At 45.3% G+C, this 18,134-nt stretch overlaps 1 protein-coding gene across 1 annotated transcript in view; it reads left to right on the top strand.

Annotated features, from left to right (window-relative positions):
- FSTL4 (follistatin like 4) overlaps window positions 1-18,134 on the top strand; it is a gene marked incomplete at its 3' end in the record, with an annotated part of 381,026 nt that overhangs the window by 343,864 nt on the left and 19,028 nt on the right. Inside the window, exons 8-11 of the mRNA XM_084252509.1 lie at window positions 12,087-12,248; window positions 12,620-12,754; window positions 13,564-13,590; window positions 17,458-17,576. Of these exons, the coding sequence (XP_084108635.1) occupies window positions 12,087-12,248; window positions 12,620-12,754; window positions 13,564-13,590; window positions 17,458-17,576 (443 nt within the window). The remainder of the gene's footprint in view (window positions 1-12,086; window positions 12,249-12,619; window positions 12,755-13,563; window positions 13,591-17,457; window positions 17,577-18,134) is intronic.

The following is an 18,134-nucleotide window of genomic DNA, read 5'->3' as shown; positions in this document are numbered from 1 at the left end:
AAAACAAAAACAAAAACAAGGGGCTGAACCAGTCTACATTCCCACCAGCAGAGCACGAGGGTTCCATTTTCTCCATACCCTAAACAACAATTGTTGTTTCTAGTCTATGATATAGATCATTCTCACAGGTATCAAGTGGTATCTTACTGGGGTTTTTATTTGCATTCCCTTAGTGACAAAGTGATGATTTTTTTTTTTCATGTGCTCATTGGCCCATCTGTATGTCTGTTTTTGGAGAAGTGCTTATTAGCTCTTCTACTCATTTTTTTGTTCCAATAACATGCTGTTTTTATTCTTATGACTTTGTAGAATAAAGTTTGGGTGTGTAATACCTCCGTTCTTTCCCCTTTTAGTCAGGAGAGCTTTAGTTACTCAGGGATCTTTGAGATTCCATATGAATTTCAGCAATATTTTTCCATTTTCTTGAAGAATGCCATTGAGATTTTTATTTGAATTGCACTGAATCTGTAAATTGCTTTTGGTAGGATGGCCATTTTGATAATGTTAATTCTTCTGATCCATGAGCAGGAAATACCTTTCCATTTTTTTGTCTTTACTCCTTTTAATAGTGTTTTGCAATTTTCCTTTTATAGGTCTTTCACTTCCTTTGTTAGGTTTATTCCCAGGTATTTATTTTTTTGGAACAATTGTAAATGAGATTAATTTCTTAACTACTTCTCAGACTGAGTCTTTCCGTATAGGAATGCTACTGATTTTTGCTTCTTGATTTTGTAGCCTGCTACTTTGCTAAGTGGGTTTATTGTTTTAATTAGTTTTTCTGTGGGCTTTTTTATGGTTCTTTCTTTGTGTTATCATTTCATCTATTACCATTATCTGCAAATAATGATAGTTTTACTTCTTTCCCAATTTGAATTCCTTGTATGTCTTTCTCTTGCCTAGTTGCTCTAGCTAGGACTTCTACTATTATGTTGAAGAGCAGTGGTGAAAGTGGACATCCTTGGGCCTCCCTGGTGGCACAAGGGGTTAAGCACCACATTATGAGGCAATCTGCAGCCTCTGCAGCACGGAGTTCAATCCCCGGCTGGCCAGGGAGCAACCCACATGGCGCAGCAGACCTCTCCGGACTCGCCTGCTGCTCCTCTCAGCAGTGTACAGTGTATTTCAGTCAGTCTGCCTGTTCTGTTCCCCACTCTGTCTCTGGTGAATCCTCTCACTCCCCACACCTCTGGCCTATACCCCAGCTCTTGTATGCATAAATAAATAAATGTTTTAAAGATTTTATTTATTTATACAAGCACTGGGCACAGTCAGAAGCTTGGGAAGGTGAGAGAATTCACCAGGGCCAGAGCGGGGAACAGAACAGGCAGACTGACAAAATACACTGCTGAGGGGAGCAGTGGGCATGGCAGGGGAGGTCTGTCGCACCATGTGGGACCCTAGCCGCCGGCTGGGGATTGAACCGGTGCTGCAGAGGCTGCAGGCAGCTTCGCAGCCCAGCACTCAACCACTGCGCCACCAGGGGAGGCCCAAATAAATAAATCTTTAAAAAAAAAAAAAAAAAAAAAAGGGAGTGGACATCCTTGTCTTGTTCCAGATCTTAATAGGAAGGCTTTCAGCTTTTCACCCTTGAGATGATGTTAGCTGTGGGTTTGTCATAGATGGCTTTTGTTATGCTAAGATGTGTTCCTTTTATCATGAGTTTTTTAAGGGCCATCATCATAAATGGATGTTGCACTTTATCGAATGCGTTCTCAACATCTATTGATATGATCATATGGTTTTTATTTTTCTTTTTGTTGATGTGGTGGATTACATTAATTGAGTTTTGAATGTTGAACCGTCCTTGAGTCCCTGGAATAAACCCTACTTGGTCATGGTATATAATCCTTGTGATGATGCATTGTTGGATCTGGTTTGCTAAGATTATGGTGAGGATTTTAGCATCTGTGTTCATTAGGGAGATTGGTCTGTAGTTTTGTTGTTGTTGTCTCCGTTTGGTTTTGGTGTTAGTGTGATGTTGGCCTTGTAAAATATATTTGGTAGTATTCCTTCTTAATTTTTTGAGAGCGTTCTTGTAGGATAGGCCTGAGTTCATCTTTGAGCATTTGATAAAACTTGTTTTTGAAACCACCTGGTCCTGGGGTTATGTTTTATGGGGGAGGGGTTTGATTATTGCTTCAATTTTACTGCTTGTAATTGTTTTGCTTAAGTTTTCTATATTCAGCTTTGTGTGATTGCATAATTCTAAGAATTTGCCCACCTCATCTAGATTGTTGAACATATTTGCATATAAATGTTCATAGTAATCTCTAATTATCCTATAGATTTCTGTTATAATTTCTCCTCTTTCATTTATGATCCTGTTTGTTTGAATTTTCTTCTTTTTCTTTGTGAGCCTAGGCAGAGATTTGTCTATTTTGTTTATTTTATTGAAAGCTTTTTGCTTTCATTGAACTTTTGGGCTATCTTTTTTATTCTATTTCATTTATTTCTGTTGTTTTTATTTCCTTCTGCTGGCTTTTGTGTGTTTTTGTTCTTTTTCTAGTTCCTTGAGGTGGGAGATTAGGTTGTTTCATTGGATTCTTTCTTGTTTATTGATGTGGGCCTTTACTTCTATATTCTTTCCTCTTAATATGATTTTGGTGTGTCCCATATATACATTCTGGGTGGTTGTGTCCTCATTATTTTTCTCAAGGTATTTTTTAATTCTCCTTTGGTCTTTCCATAGCATTTGTTCAATCTCCATCTAATGGGGGATCTCCTTGTTTTTTTAGTAGTAGACTTCTAGTTTGATACCTTATGGTCAGAGAAGATACTTGGTATGATTTCAATATCATGTACTTATTGATGTTTGTCTTATAACTCAGTATGTGGTCAATCCTGGAGAATGAACCATTTGTACTAGAGGAAAACATATAGTCAGTTTTGGGGGATGCAGATTCCTATAGATGTCTGTTAGGCCTATGTGGTTTAGATCTTTGGGGCTATTATGTCCTTGTTTATTTTCTGTCTCATTGATCTGTCCTTTGGTGAGAGTGGAGATGATAATTTTCTACTGTATTTTGGTGCTCCCTTATTTGTTGTGCATACACTGATGAGTGTTGTATCTTCCTGGTATATTGTCCCCTTGATCATCATGGGGTCCATCTATGTCTCTTGTCACCTTTTTAGCTTGGAGTCTATTTTATCTGGTGTAAATATGGTTGCCCCTTCTTCTTGGGGCCATTTGCTTTTAGAATTGTTTTCCAATCATTTCCATGTATGTTTATCTTTGGAACTTAGATATGTTTCCTGGAGACAGTAGAAGGTTGGGTTCTGTCTCCTAATCCAACATGCTACTCTGTGTGTTTTTAGACCATGGTCTAAACACTGGTAAGTTTAGACCATTAACATTCAGGGTGATTATTGATATATAGAAGTCTGTCATTGCCATTTTGTTCAGCCCTATACAGCTGAGTGGGCTGCACTCCCTGGTACAGCCAGGGAGTCTGCTGTGAATAGTCCTACAAGTTTACAACCTGGACCTCTATTTACTTCCAAGGAGCTGCAGCTTGGCCTGGAGTCAGGGTGCTCACCAAGGGCTTTCTGAGGGTCCCCAATGTAGCACAAAGCCCTGTGAGGCCCAAACTAGGGCCCATTGTGCTGGGAGATGCCACTAGGCTGAGTGGGATGCACCAATGCGGCTGGGGGCCCACAGTGAGTAGTTAAGTCCTGCTAGGTTGCATCTTGGGCCTCTGTCTGCCCAGGGAGCAGGCAGTCTGTCCTGGATTCAGGGGTGCTCATTGAGGGGTTGTTGAGGGTCCCCAATGTAAAGCAAAGCCCTGCAAAGCCCAGGTTGGGGCTCCTGTGTGCTGGGAGGCACTAACAGGCTGAGTGAATAACTTCCCAGTGCCTCTAGGCTTTCCATACTATTTCATTAGTCTGAGTTTCTGTTTTTGTTCCAGTACTGTACTGTTTTGATTACTGTTGCTGTGTAACATTGTCTGAAGTCAGGAAGTGCGATGCCTCCATTTTTCATCTTTTCTCTCAGGATTGCTGTGACAATTCAGGGCCTTTTGTGGTTCCATATAAATTTTCTAATTATTTGTGCTATTTCCTTGAAAAAGGCCATTGGTATTGCATTGAATCTGTAAATTGCTTTACGTAACATGGTCATTTTAATGATTCTTCTTCCAATCCACGAATACAGTATATCTTCTCATTCCTTTGTATTCTTTTACTTCCTTTAATAGCATTTTTTTTCTTTTAGTAGTATTTTATAGTTTTCAATATATAGGTCTTTCACCTCCTTTGTTAAATTTACTCCCAGGTAATTCATTCTTTTTGGCATGATTGTAAATGGGATTACATTCCTTATTTCCACTTCTTCTGATACATTGTTTGCATATAGAAATGCAACTGATTTTTTTGTGCATTAATTTTGTATCCTGACATTTATCGTATTCATTTATTATTCCTACTAGGTTTTAATAGTCTTTTGGTTTCTCTAAGTATATTAGCATGTCATCTGCAAATAGTGACAGTTTCACTTCTTTTCCAATTTAGATTCCTTTTATGTCTTTTTCTAGCCTAACTGCTTTGACTAGGACTTTCAATACCATGTTGAATAATACTGATGGTAGTACACATCCTTGTCTTGCTCCGGATCGAAGTGGGAACACTTTCAGCTTTTCATAATAGAGTATGATATTGGCTGTGCCTTTTTCATATATAATGTTCAGTTCAGTTTCATTTATTTCCATTTTATTGAGTATTTTCATTACAAATGAAAGTTTAATTTCTTTTTTTTTAGTTTCCACTAAACCACCCATGCCTATATCCCATCTTTCTCTCTCCTCCATCCCATCTACTCTTTCTTCTCTGGTAACCATTATCTGCTTTTTTGCTGAGATCAGATTTTTATTTCATCTATTGTTTGTGTGTCATTGGTTATTTTTTTATATGTATATTCTACAGATGAGTAGAAACCATAGTCTGGCTTTCACTTTTGGATAGAACTCACTCAACATAATCACCTCAGGGTCCATCAATTTTTTGCCAAATGCCACATTTTCCTTCACAGCTGTGTAATATTCCATTGAATATATGCTCCACAGTTCCTGTTCATCTGTTGAAGGGCATTTGGGTTGTTTCCATGATTTGGTAGTTGTAAATAGTGCTGCTATGTACATAGATGTAGATAGATCTTTTCGTGTTAAATTTTTCATGTTATTTGAATAGATACCTAATAACAGTGTTGCTGGATCTAAAGCTATATTCATTTTTATTTTTTTGAGATAACTCCATGCCGTTTTCCACAAGGGCTGTATCAGTTTACATTTTCACCAACAGTGGATGAGCATTCCTTTTTCACTGCAACCTTGCCAACATTGATTAATTCCATTATATATATGCCGTTCTCATAAGGGAGAGTTGATATCTCAATGTGGTTTTAATTTGCATTTCTCTTATAAATGATGTCGAACATGTTTTCATATATCTGGAAAAAATATAGGGGACATCTGAATGTCTTCATTAAAGAAGTGTTTGTTGAGGTCCTTTGCCCATTTTTTAATTGAGTCATTTGTTTCATTGTAAGTACTTTGTGAATTTTGGAAATGTTTTATTTTATATTGTTTTCCCTGATCCCTTGTTTGGGTCCCCTACATTTGTCCTGTAAGTGAAATCATCCAATATTTTTCTTTTTCCTTCCGACTTATTTCACTGTGCATAATCCCTCCCAGTGCCATCCATGTTGCTGCAGATGGCATGAGTTTATCTTGATTGCTGAATAGTATTCCATTGTGTATATATACATCTTCTTGATCCAGTCGTCTGTTTTTGGGCATTTAGATTGTTTCAACATCATAGCTATTGTAAATAGTGCTGCAATAAACATAGGCATGCAGGTTTCCTTTCAAATGAATGTGGAGAGTAACTCTTTGTCAGATGTAAGATATGCAAATTTTTCCCATTCTATACGTTACCTTTTTGTTTTTGTAATGGTTTCTTTTGAAGTATAAAAACGTCTACGTTTGATGTAATCCCACATGCCTTTTTTTTTTTCTTTTGATTCCCTTGCTGCTGGGGTTGTTTTCCCAAATATATCATTATGGAAGATGTTATATAGTTTGTTGCTTATATTTTTTCCAAGTACTTTATGATTTAAGTTATGTCCAGGTATTTAATCCATTTTGAGTCTATTTTTGGACATGGTATTAAATACAGGTCTTGCTTTATTTTTTTACATGTGGCTATCCATGTTTTCCAGCACCATTTTTTTTTTTGAACATTGCCCCAAATAGAATTGAGTTTATTTTTAAATAACACCATGCTCACCCCTGTTCCCGTCCAACACGAACTGGTTCCTGATGGCACTGCTTTTCCATTCGTCCCTCACCCCCAGCAGTGAAAACTCCAAAGATTTCCCTTTTGCCCCTTTTCCAAACCTCTCTTTCCTAATCAGCAGCAGCGGCACCAACAGCAGCAGGGTGTTACAACGTCTAATTCCCTTTGTGCATCCCCAAGTGCCCATGCGAAAAGGCGATCTAATCTCCACTGTATGGCAGTAATTACCTTGTCAAAAAGTAGCTGTCCAGATTCATATGGATTTATCTCTGGGCTTTCGGTTCTGTACCGTCAGTCTCTCTGGCTTTGTCCCAGCACCTTCCTGTTTTGATTACTGTTGCCATGTTGTGTTGAAGTCAAGAAGTGTGAGGCCTCCATTTTTCTTTTTCTTTCTTTTTTTCCCCTCAAGATTGTTTTGGCTATTTGGGGCCTTTTGTGGCCCCAATTTTATAATTGTTTGTTCTGTTTCCTTTGGGGGAAAAAAGGTCATTGGTATTTTGATAGGTATTGCTTTAAATCTGTAAATTGCTTTGGGTAGTATGGCCATTCCCATGATATTCTTCCCACCCATGAGTATAGGATATTTTTCCATTTCTGTGTGTCTTTTATTTCCTTTAATGGCATTTCGTATTTTTCATTCTGCACGTTTTCCATCTCCTTCATTAAGTTTATTTCCAGGTATTTCACTCTTTTTGGTGTGATTGTAAATGGAACTGTATTCCTTATTTCTCTTTCCCTGATTTCCTTATTTCCCTTTCTCTGATACAATATTTGCATGTAGAAGTGCCACTGATATTGTGTATTGATTTTTGTAGCCTGCAACCTTATTGTATTCATTTGTTATTTCTAGAAGTGTTTTGTAGAATACTTTTGTTTCTCTAAGTACATTAGCATGCTGTCTGTGAATAATGACAGTTTAACTTCTTTTCCAAGTGGGATTCCTTTTATGTCTTTTTCTTGCCTAATTGCTTCAGCCAGGACTTCCAGGAGTATGTTGGATAACAGCGACAGAGGGGATCCCTATATTGTTCCTGATCTTATTGGAAGCACTTTCAGATTTTCACCATTGAGTGTGATGCTGGCTGTGTTTTGTTGAGAATGTTTGGATCTACATTCAGCAGAGATATCGGTCTATAATTTTCTTTGTACTATCTTTGTTTGGCTTTGGATCAGGGCAGTGTTGGCTTTGTAGAATGTATTGGGGAGATTTCCTCCCTCTTCTATTTTTTTTTTTTTTTTTGAAGAGTATGAGTAGGGTAGGTATTAGACCTTTATAGGTTAGGTAGAGCTCTCATGAAGTGATCTGGTCCTGGACTTTTATTCTGGGGAGGCTTTTTATGACTCTTTCAATTTCAACACTTGTGATTGGACTGTTTAGGCTATCTTATTTCATCATGGTTCAATCTCGGGAGGTTGTATGAGTGTATGAATCTGTCCATTTCTTCTAGGTTGTCCAATTTGTTAGCATACAGACTTTTACAACAGGTTCATATGATCCTGTATATTTCTATAATAGCTGCTGTAATTTCACCTCTTTCATTTCCAATTCTATTGATTTAGGTTTTTGCTCATCTTTTCTTCATGAACACAGCTAATGGCTTGTCAATTTTATTTTTTCAAAGAACCAACTGTTCACTGATCTTTTGAACTGTTTTCTATTTTATGTCTGCTCGGATTTTTATTATTTCTTGCCTTCTACTGGTTTTGGGTGATTTTGTTTTTCTAGTTTCTTCAACTGAAGAGTTATATGGTTACATTGAGATCTTTCTTGTTTTGCTGTTTTTTGTTGTTGTTGTTGTTGTTGTTGTTTTTTAATGTGGGCCTGTATTGCTGTGAACTTCCCTCATAGAACTGCTTTTAAAGCAATTCCATAGGGTCTGGTAACTTGTCTCTCCATTTTTATTGGTCTCTATATTTTTTTTATCTCTTCTTTGATTTCTTCATTGACACAAGAGTTGTTCAGAAGCATTTTCTTTCATCTCAACACATTATGGTCTGTTCCAGGATTCCTTTTACAGTTAATTTTTAGCTTTATAGTATTGTGAACTGTGAAGTTACTTGATATAATCTCTATTTTTGTATATCTTCTGAAATGTATTTTATTTCCCAGTATTTGATCTGTGCTTGAGAATGTTCCATGGGCACTGGAGAAGAATGTGTACTCCTTTCTTTTGGGGTTGAAAGCTCTACAAATGTCCAGTAAATCCATCCATTCTGACACTTAATTTAAGGCATTTAAAAATTTGGGTGTTCTCTCTTCTTCCTGGAATCCATATTTAATTTGTTATTTAGGTTTGGGAAGTTTTCAGTTATTTCTTTGAATAGGGTTTCTCTTCATCTTCAAGAGCCCAATTCTTAAATTTCCTCTTTTAATTGAGTCTGACATTTCTCATAGTTTCCACATTTTTCCTTTGACTTGACTGTCTTTTTTTTTTTAAGATTATTTTTTATTTATACAATAGCTGGGGTACAGGCCAGAGGCGCAAGAGGGCGAGAAGATTCACCGGAGACAGAGTGGGGAACAGAACAGGCAGACTGACTGAAATACACTGCTGAGGGGAACAGCGGGTGACACAGGAGAGGTCTGCTTTGCCACGTGGGTTGCTCCCTGGCCGGCCGGGGATCGAACCCTCACTGCAGAGGCTTTGGACAGCCCTTGACTGTCTTTCTGTAAATGGGTGATTTGTCCTTTTGAGTTGTCTACATATGAAATTCTTTTTCTGTCAATTGTAGTAATACTTAAAGCAGTTTCTAAATTTGTCTGCATTTTATTCAGAGACTCTCTTTATGGACTGTTTGTTGTTGTTGTATATTCACTTTCTTTGACTGGTGAAGAACTCTTTGTTCCTGGATCTCCTTCCTAAGGTTTTAATACCTGTCATTCTGCCTTTGACCTTCCAGTGGCTCTTCTAGCATTTTTAATATTATTGTTTTGAAGTCTTCGTCTATTTCTGTATGCTTTATGCTTGACCCAGATTTTCTGTCTGTCTCATTTCGCTTTTGCATCTGTGTTGAGATGTTTCTTGCTTTGTAGGCATCAGTGTTACCTTACGCGCTCTGCGTGGGTGTAGGGGTGGGTTACTAGATATTCAGTTTTGTTTGTCTTCTTAATTTACCTTGGTCTGAGGTGGGGACAGGAAGGGGATCTGGGGCTTTAATGCTCAATCTGTTTGAGGTGTGAAGTTGGTTGCCACTACCTCCTCTTCTTTCATTCCTCAGCAAGCTGTATTCTATACTTATGTTGCCTTAACTACCCCCACCACCACCACCCGCCAGGTCCATGCTGCTGCTTTCTGCAGTGCGTCGTAATCTACAATACTTGAGTCCTCTGGTTGGGGGAGGTAGTTCTGGACCCCTAGGCTCACACTCCAGTTGCTCTTGGCAGGCGGGCAGTGCTGAGCCTGAGAGTGTGTGGTGGGTGTGCACTATATGGCACTCAACAGTGGCCATCGCTGCCCCATCGCTATCTCTGTTGGCACTTCTGCAGGCTGCATATCTGCATGCCGTTTGTCTGCTTTCCCGAGGGATTCGTGAGTTCTCTGCACGTCCATCCCCCTGCTGTTGGGCTTTTTATGGAGGCTGGCCTGGCTAAACCCGGCGTCTCTTTGAGCTCTTCCGAGTGGGGTGTGGAGAGGGAGATTTTGGTGACAGTGCACAGAGTACCCAATCTCCCAGGTCTGTGCCCACAGAGTTCACACTGCTCCAGGTTGTCTCTGCCCCATCGTGGCTTGGGTGGTCAACCCCAGCCCATCCTGGCAGCTGGGAGATCTACTCTACCCCAGTCATGATCCCCGCACTTCCTCCTGCTCCCTCCCTCAAACTACCAGCCTTAGTTTGAGATCTCTGTGGTGAGGCCCTGGGGTTCTATAGAGGATGGAGCAGCAGGATCTTTCTCTATGCAAATATTATTTTCCACCTAGTTTGTCTTTTTTTTTTTTAGGGAGAGGATTATTCCAACTTCTCCATTCCACCACTTGTGGGTAGAATCCCCCTAATTCTTTAAGGCTATTGTGTCCATATTTATTTTCTATTCTAGTGGAGTCTGATGTTTCTCATAATTTCCTCGCTTTTCCTTTATCTTGTCTTTTTCTAAATGGGGGATTTGTTCATTTTCGCTTTCTTACTGGATCTAGCCATTGGTGAGTGGTGCCCCCCCCCCCCCGTTCTGTCTCTGCTCTTTAATTACAGGTTCCTGACCAAATTTCTACTATCTGTTCATCCTAAACCCTGCTCCTCCCTCTACCAACTGCAGGCTGTAGGGAAGTTTCCTGGATAAGTTCCTGTTTCTTTCCTCGTTGAACGAAAGGAAGTCAGAGAAAGGAGAGCCATTCTGACGTCCTAAGCAGCCCTTCCATTTGCTGCAGTAGAGCCCCATCCACCACCCATCCTCAGTGGTCTGATCTGGGACAAGCACCTTCTGCCACCCCCTGGTCCTCTCCCTCCAGAATGACTGATGAGGAGGAACTGGGCCGCAGCTGTGACATAACCGCTGTCAGGTCTCTGGGTGTGCGGCACGGGGCTCTCGGAAGCCATCTCCAGCCATCCTGATGGTGGGCTCATGACTTTCCAGTTCTCCCTGGGGTTTTTCTCCTCTGCCACCCAACTTTGCCCCACAGGTCAACCAGAGGAAAGACTTGCAACTCAGAGTTGATCAGACTATTAGCAACCTCCTGAGGCTTTTCATTTGCACAGCCCATTCCCCACAATGAAGCCATGTGGGTTTTCTTCTGTGCCCACTCAAGCACAGGTCACTCATTCTAGGCGCGTGACTGGCACCTTGGCCACCTCCTACATCAGCATTCGAGAGCCGTGCATTCTCCGTTCCCAAAAAAAAATCTCTCTCCTAAAGCACTGGGCTGTTTTCTTTCATCAGACAGTACGCGCTTCCAGATAATACTGGGAAAATGTGATTCAGTAGTTCCATCTCTCACCTTTCTAGAAGGTGTGTGATGGCTTTGTTTAGTATATAGGTGCTTTTAAATAAGCTGTCACAAATCTCTTTGGGGAGTGTGTAGAGCAAAACGTATCAGTAAATGAGATCCCTTAATGCCTCTGAAATGATCATTATTTGCTGGGCCCAGAGCTATGCATAGGAGGAGACCCCATAGTCAGTCCTCACTTCTTCCCGGTCCCTCCCCAATAGGGCCTCTCTAAAAAGGCCCTCGCAGTGAGGAGGGTGCTGAAGTCTTGCCCACCCACACTTATCTGATGGGTGGGCCAGGCTACAACCCGGCCCCGAACGTAGCTGCCATGGGCGTGTCAAGAGCCGAGGATGGCGCACACTGCCTCCCAGCGCGTTCCAGGGGCTGAGAAGTGGGGGAGTAAACCAACAGACCTGCCCAGAGCGGTGATGTAATTAGTAGCCCTGCCAGTCAGTGCCCATAAGTGCTTTGTGAAGCACTTCCTGCAAGAAATTAAGCCCCCGTCCAATGACTTTCCGATAACGGAAATAATATATCTGAATTTTATGCATCCAGAAATAAATTCCAGTAGCTGTTGCTCTTCACATGTAACAGCTGAACAGCATTAAATATTTCAATGTCTTTCTGATCATATTTAGAATAATGATGAAGGCCATGAATTACAGAGTACAAAGCCTGACATGTTTATTGCCTACAATCTACTTTATCGCCCTTTCTTCTGGGACTTGAGTTGCTGAACAGGGTGATTGTGCGCCGCTCACAAAGCATTCCAGCTAGCCTCTCGGGCCCACGTCTCGGGAGCAGGGTCTCAGGGTTGGAGCTCAGGCCCGAGGCCAGGCGGGGGCTGCCTCTCACCGGCGCTGACTCTCTCCGCAGTGCCCCCGGTCATCCGCGTCTACCCAGAGACCCAGGCCCAGGAGCCCGGGGTGGCGGCCAGCCTGAGATGCCACGCAGAGGGCATTCCCATGCCCAGAATCACATGGCTGAAGAATGGCATGGATGTGTCCACCCAGATGTCTAAACAGCTCTCCCTTTTAGGTAAGACCTGCCCTCGGCGTCCGTGTGCTACTCCCACAACCGCACGGTACCATCACCCCGGCACGGGAGAGGCGCGGTGCGGCTTATTTCTAAGTCAGACATACTGGGGGGAAGCAAGTGTCTGCCCAAATGTTTCTGCTGCCCGGGCCCACACAGGTCTGGAGGGCTTTAGCTGCCAGTTGGATCCCAGGTTTCGCTCAGTCAGTGTCAGCTGTCCTAGCCTGCCCGGTACCCGTCGGGGGTGGTGGTTGCCCTCAGCCCTGCCCTGGTGTATTTGACCCGCACGCTCTCGACAGCCCGGGGAAGGGGACACGGAGGGCAGGAGTGGAGGTTCCCACTGAGCAGGCCGCCCTGACCGCTGTCCTCTGCAGCCAATGGGAGCGAGCTGCACATCGGCAGCGTCCGGTACGAAGACACAGGGGCGTACACCTGCATTGCCAAAAACGAAGTGGGAGTGGACGAAGATATCTCCTCGCTCTTCATCGAAGACTCGGCTAGAAAGACCCGTGAGTCCACGCTGGCCTTTATTGCTCAGTGAGCTGACTGGCAGTGTTTGGGGGCAAAGAGAACCCACTGACTGGGGCCACCCCCTCCCATCATGATCTCCTGAAGACAGTGGGAACCCTTACCCTTTCCTGCACAAACTAGGGACGGGGGCCCCAGAGGTGAGCAGGCCTTTCCTGGCCACCTAAACTCTGGAAAATGCAGATAGAGCCCAGGATCCCGGGAAGCTCAACCATCCCAGCTTCAATTCTGCCTCCTACTTTTTGTTCATAAGATTCCACCTCCTCCTACCTGCCCTCCAGTGCTGCCGCGCCACCGTGGCCCAGGAACTGCCCTGGCTCATGTGCACGGGCATCTCTCCTCCCAAGCCGGTGGGCTGGGTCTGCTCCCCTCGCAGCTGTTGCGTCCCAAGGGGGCCCACGTGTGACTTCATGGATGTCATGTTGGTCATGGATCTCTCTCCCTCAGGCAAAGATGACTGGTGTAGGAGAATCCTAACTGAAAACCGGCGCTCTCCTGGGAGGGGAGACAGCTGTCTACTCTTTATTACCCAAGAATGTGGCGAGCCCCATTAGCTGATACTGGGGTGTAGCTTCAAAGATGCATCCTGAGACCTAGGAGCATTTGTCTATAGCCAGAGTCCCCCCACCACCCCAAGACAAGTCACTGGGGCAGCGAGGGTACAGGTTGTATAAATGCAGACTAGACAGAGTCTGGGCATGAAGTGAATGGCACAGTGAAGGCTCTGACATGGCTTTCTTCTTTTTCCTCCTTCCACCATGCTCCCGCTCTCTCAACGCTGCTGCTGCAGTTGCAAACATTCTGTGGCGAGAGGAAGGTACCAGCTCCCTTGTTCTGTGTTGCCTGTGATTGTGAGTGTTCGTGGTGCCCTAATGGGCATCTTTCCATGGGCCACCAGCTTTCCCAGACACCAAGCAGCCTCCCGAGAGGGGTCCATGTGCCACACCGTAGGGGGGTGGAGGTTAATGTCAGACCCCAGTGCCAACGCTGAGAAGCAGGCTCCAAACCCACCTGTGTCTTTCATGGACACTAGTCCATGAGTGTTTAAAAATAGGATATTTCCATTTAAAGCTGTTTGAAATCTTCTCTGGGCAACCACTGGGCAGGGCTTCCTGGTCAGAGCTGGCCCGTAAACATTCTTCCAGCAGCTGATTTTGGTGTCAGAATTTTGCAAAGCGTTTGGACAAATGCTGTTTATCTAACAATCTCTAGATTGGGCCAGACAAAAGTGCGGTTTCTGATACTGACCATTTCATATGGTTCCCAGGGTGGGTCCAGGTGGGGGCGAGTCACAGGGGTCATGTACACATGTGTACCCCAACTCTGATTCTGAACAGAGTCTACCAATGCAGAACTGCTATGAGAAAAGACCTTCAGTTCAGGGGGCAGAGGGGCTTCTGAGAAATATTAGAGTAAATGCTGATTTCAGAGTTAAGTGTGAAATCGCCCCCTTTATTTTTTTTTTTATTATACAGGAACCAGGGTACAGGCCAGATGTGTGGGAGGGTGAGAGGATTCACCAGAGACAGAGCGGGGAACAGAACAGGCAGACTGACTGAAATATACTGTTGAGGGGAGCAGCGGGGTAGACAAGAGAGGTCTGCCGTGCCATGTGGGTTTCTCCCCAGCCAGAGGGGATCGAACTGGCACTGCAGAGGCTGCGGACAGCTTCACAGTGCAGTGCTCAACTACCAGCACTACCAGGGAGGCCCAATCTCCCCCTTTAAAAAACAGCATTTTCCTGCCCTATTTTTCCTCCATAACTCTGTGGCATGGCCTCTGGCACATGCACACAGATACATCCCCGAGCAATGCCCAGATCCAGCCAGTAAAGCTCACAAAGATGGGAGCAAAACAGGCACGCCCAGAACACAGGGCTGCTGCCAGCAGGCGCGAAGGAGCTGAGAAGGTGTCACAGCATCGAGGACAGTTGTCCTCAATGCTGCCCAATCCCATGATGCCCACAGAAGGCTTTTGCTCCCCATCTTTGTGGGGTGGTATCTTTCTAAGGTGAGGCTACTGCAAAGGGACTTAAGTTTCAGAAGTCGAGTCCTGCAAAGAATGAGGTGTCCCTGTGGTGTATAAAATGCAGACACAGAGACCCAGGCTCTCACTTAAGACCCACAGCCCCTTAGGGCTGGCAGGTGCCACGCTCATATTGCACAATCCAGTCACCAAAAACGCCGTGCCTGCTAGACACGCAGACCCCTGTGTGCTCAAACTCAGGGCCTGGAGTTAGGAAGGAAAAACAGTGGCAGGCCCCACTGTCCAGGCGCAATAGCAGAAATATGAAGAGAACAGACAAAAGCAAAGAATCCTTTGTGCCCCCTAGAAGCAGCTAAACTCAAGACAACTCTCCAGGGGGCTGGGTCATGAAGTCAATTATTTGTTAAACGAATATGTTGAGCCTCACATGCCACTGCTGACTGCAAGCAAGGCCCGTGCTCAGCCCGTAGGTAGCCACAGCTGCAAACCCCATGTGGATTCCATTAAGCTTTCAATCTTGTGTTGGTACTTCCAGCTATGGATTTTCCAAGGAACCCTGGGAGGCTGTTCTGGTGTCACGGGGTCTTTGATTCCCTTTCCCCTCTAGAAGTGAATGAGGGAAGTGTGCCAGGTGAGAGTGTCAAAGAGGAGGCCCTGCTGTGGGCAAGATAGAGGGGTCAGAGCAAAGACGCATGCCATACCCATCTGCAAATGCTAGGTGCCGTAGGAACCGAGACGAAGTGCTGGAGGGCAGCCATCTTTGCCTGGCTCTTGAGGACAGGCTGCCCAGCACCCCAGGATACCACTGGGGCTATGCAGAACTCCCCAGCTTCTGGGAGTCTGGGTCAAGCTGTTTACAGCGGCAGGAGCCTTCCTGCCTGTGCATGGAACCCGGGCGGGGGCGGGGGGGGGGTGGCGGGGGGCAGGTAGTACAGGCAGGGCCCTCAGCCTACTGGGAGCCACGGTGCCGGTGCCTCCCAGTCCCCAAGGCCTGAGGCCCAGACAGCTGCCTGCAGAGACAGTAGAAGCAAATGGAAGTGATTCCCATCCTTGTGTTTTCTAACTCACTAAAAATTTCCCCAAGTAGTCGATTAAATCAGTATGCCAGTTTTCTCAGCATGCGAGGAAAGAGTCTTCCACAGATTTAATTTTCTTAGACTTTATAGAATTGTTCCACCTTCAGATGAAGGAAGGAGGGCAGGTGGAGGGAGAGCTCTGGACATACTGCTTTGCCTTTATGGAGGGAAAAAGTGTGGGACAGGGCCCAGAACAGGGGTGCAGGGTGTAACTCCGGCTTGGGCACAAAAGCAAGTGTCTACAGACAAGCTCCTCCCCTCTGTGGGCCTCAGTTTCCTTGTTTTATTTATTTACTTTATTATTTTATATATTTTTTACAGCATGTTTCATTTTTGTACAATGTATGCATTTTCATCTTGGTTATAGTCCCCGTGAAATTCCCACCACCCATTCTCCTGTGAACTGTCACCATGGTCCCTTGTGCTCTTCTCACCCTTGGTTTTTTTTTTTTAAGATTTATTTATATTATGCATACAAGAACTAGGGTACAGGCCAGAGGTGTGGGGGGTGAGAGGAGTCACCAGAGACAGAGCGGGGAACAGAACAGGCAGACTGACAAAATACACTGCTGAGGGGAGCAGCGGGCGAGACAGGAGGTCTGCCACGCTATGTGGGATTCTCCCCGGCCGGCCGGGATCGAACCAGCGCTGTGCTCAACTGCCTGCGCCACCAGGGGAGGCCCCTCACCCCTGTTTTGATCCTACTCCCTTCTCCCCCCTTGCAGAAATGTCTGTGGTTGATAATTGCCTGTTAATTTTGATTTTTATTTTATTATAGTTTTTTTTTCCCTGATCCCTTATGTGGATCCTCTACATTCCTCCAGTAAGTGAGACCATCCGATATTTTTCTTTTTCTTTCTGGCTTATTTCACTGAGCATGATCCCTTCCAGCTCCATCCATGTTGCTGGTTTCCTTGTTTTAAAGTAAGGGCCAGCTGGTTCCCGGGTCCCTCCTCTGCTAGGATGAAATCCCTCCCCAGAACAGCACAGCTGTGGGGGGGTGAGGGCAGTGGAAGTACGATCAGGGCACACCCTGCTGCCTGGCATGGAGTTGCCACAGAGAAACTGATGGGCAGAGGCTGCAGTGAGCTCTTATAAAGGAGGGGTTCACCAGGACCCCCTCAGGCCTAGACTAATTTTGGACCAGTCTGTTAGCCCCAGCGTTTTTAGGACCCCACACTCTAGAGCTTGACACTACACATAAATGTGTTTATAAAACAAGAGCCTTTGCTTTGGGGGCATTGTCTCTCCCACTCTAACTTGACTAGTGGACAGACACCCACTGGGGAGACTCTGCTGTTCAGAAGAGAAAAGGCAGAACGTAAGCCAGAGCCAGGTCTTTCATCTGAAACCCGCATGGAGGCCAACCTGGATGGCTCAGGGCAGAGGGCTGGCTGTGCGCACGGCCTGGGACTAGAGCCCTCGATGTGCTGGATTGAAGCTCCAGCCTCCCCTGCTCCCCTACACCCTCTACTCCCCTGGCCTCTCCCCACCTTGAGCAGGACTTGCACTTGGGGCCTGCGCGACATGCACCCAACGGCAGCTTGAGTGTGTGCCTGATGGGGAGTCTCCCGTGGGGCGGCTGCGAGCAGGGGCACCACCGCTGTGTGTCCTCCTCCCAGGCCTCAGCGTGGGAAACATGTTCTACGTCTTCTCCGATGACGGCATCATCAGCCTCCACCCCGCGGACTGTGAGATCCAGAGGCACCTCAAGCCCACGGAGAAGATCTTCATGAGCTACGTAAGTGTCTGCGCCAGCGCGGCTTCTCCACCACACAGACACGGTCCTCCAGGCTCTCCTTTCAGCACACGTACTGCTGGATTGCCTCAGCCCCACTGGCCCCTGAGGGGTGCTTCCAGATGCGCCCCAGGGCTAAGGAAGGGAGACAGGAGGTTGAGAGCTTAACTCATTCCTTCCTTGGGTGGTTGCGGCACACAGGAACCCGAGGGGCAGGCCAGGGTGCACAGGTGGGTTCCCGGCCCCCACAGGGGAATGGAGACAGCTGTGCGGACAGGACATGGGGACAGGACAGCGCGGGCATGCTGCGGAGACAGGCCTCCCCAGGCCCGGGCCACAGAGTGAGAGAAGGGTCCCAGGGCAGCGCGAGGGTCGATGTTGAAGAACGTGGAGGAGATGCCGGGACTGTGGAGAACAGGGAGGCAGATACTTACGCTCAGGGAACTGCAAACATGGGGCGGGCCCATGAGGAGGACGGCAGGCAAGCGCCCTGGGTACTGACGACACCCTCACGGCTCTGGGAAGCCCTGACAGGTTGAGGAGGAGGTAGGCACAGCCACT

Source organism: Talpa europaea (genome assembly GCF_964194135.1).
Source record: "Talpa europaea genome assembly, chromosome: 13".
Lineage (NCBI taxonomy): Eukaryota > Metazoa > Chordata > Mammalia > Eulipotyphla > Talpidae > Talpa > Talpa europaea.
This window is presented reverse-complemented; position numbering and strand designations above follow the sequence as displayed.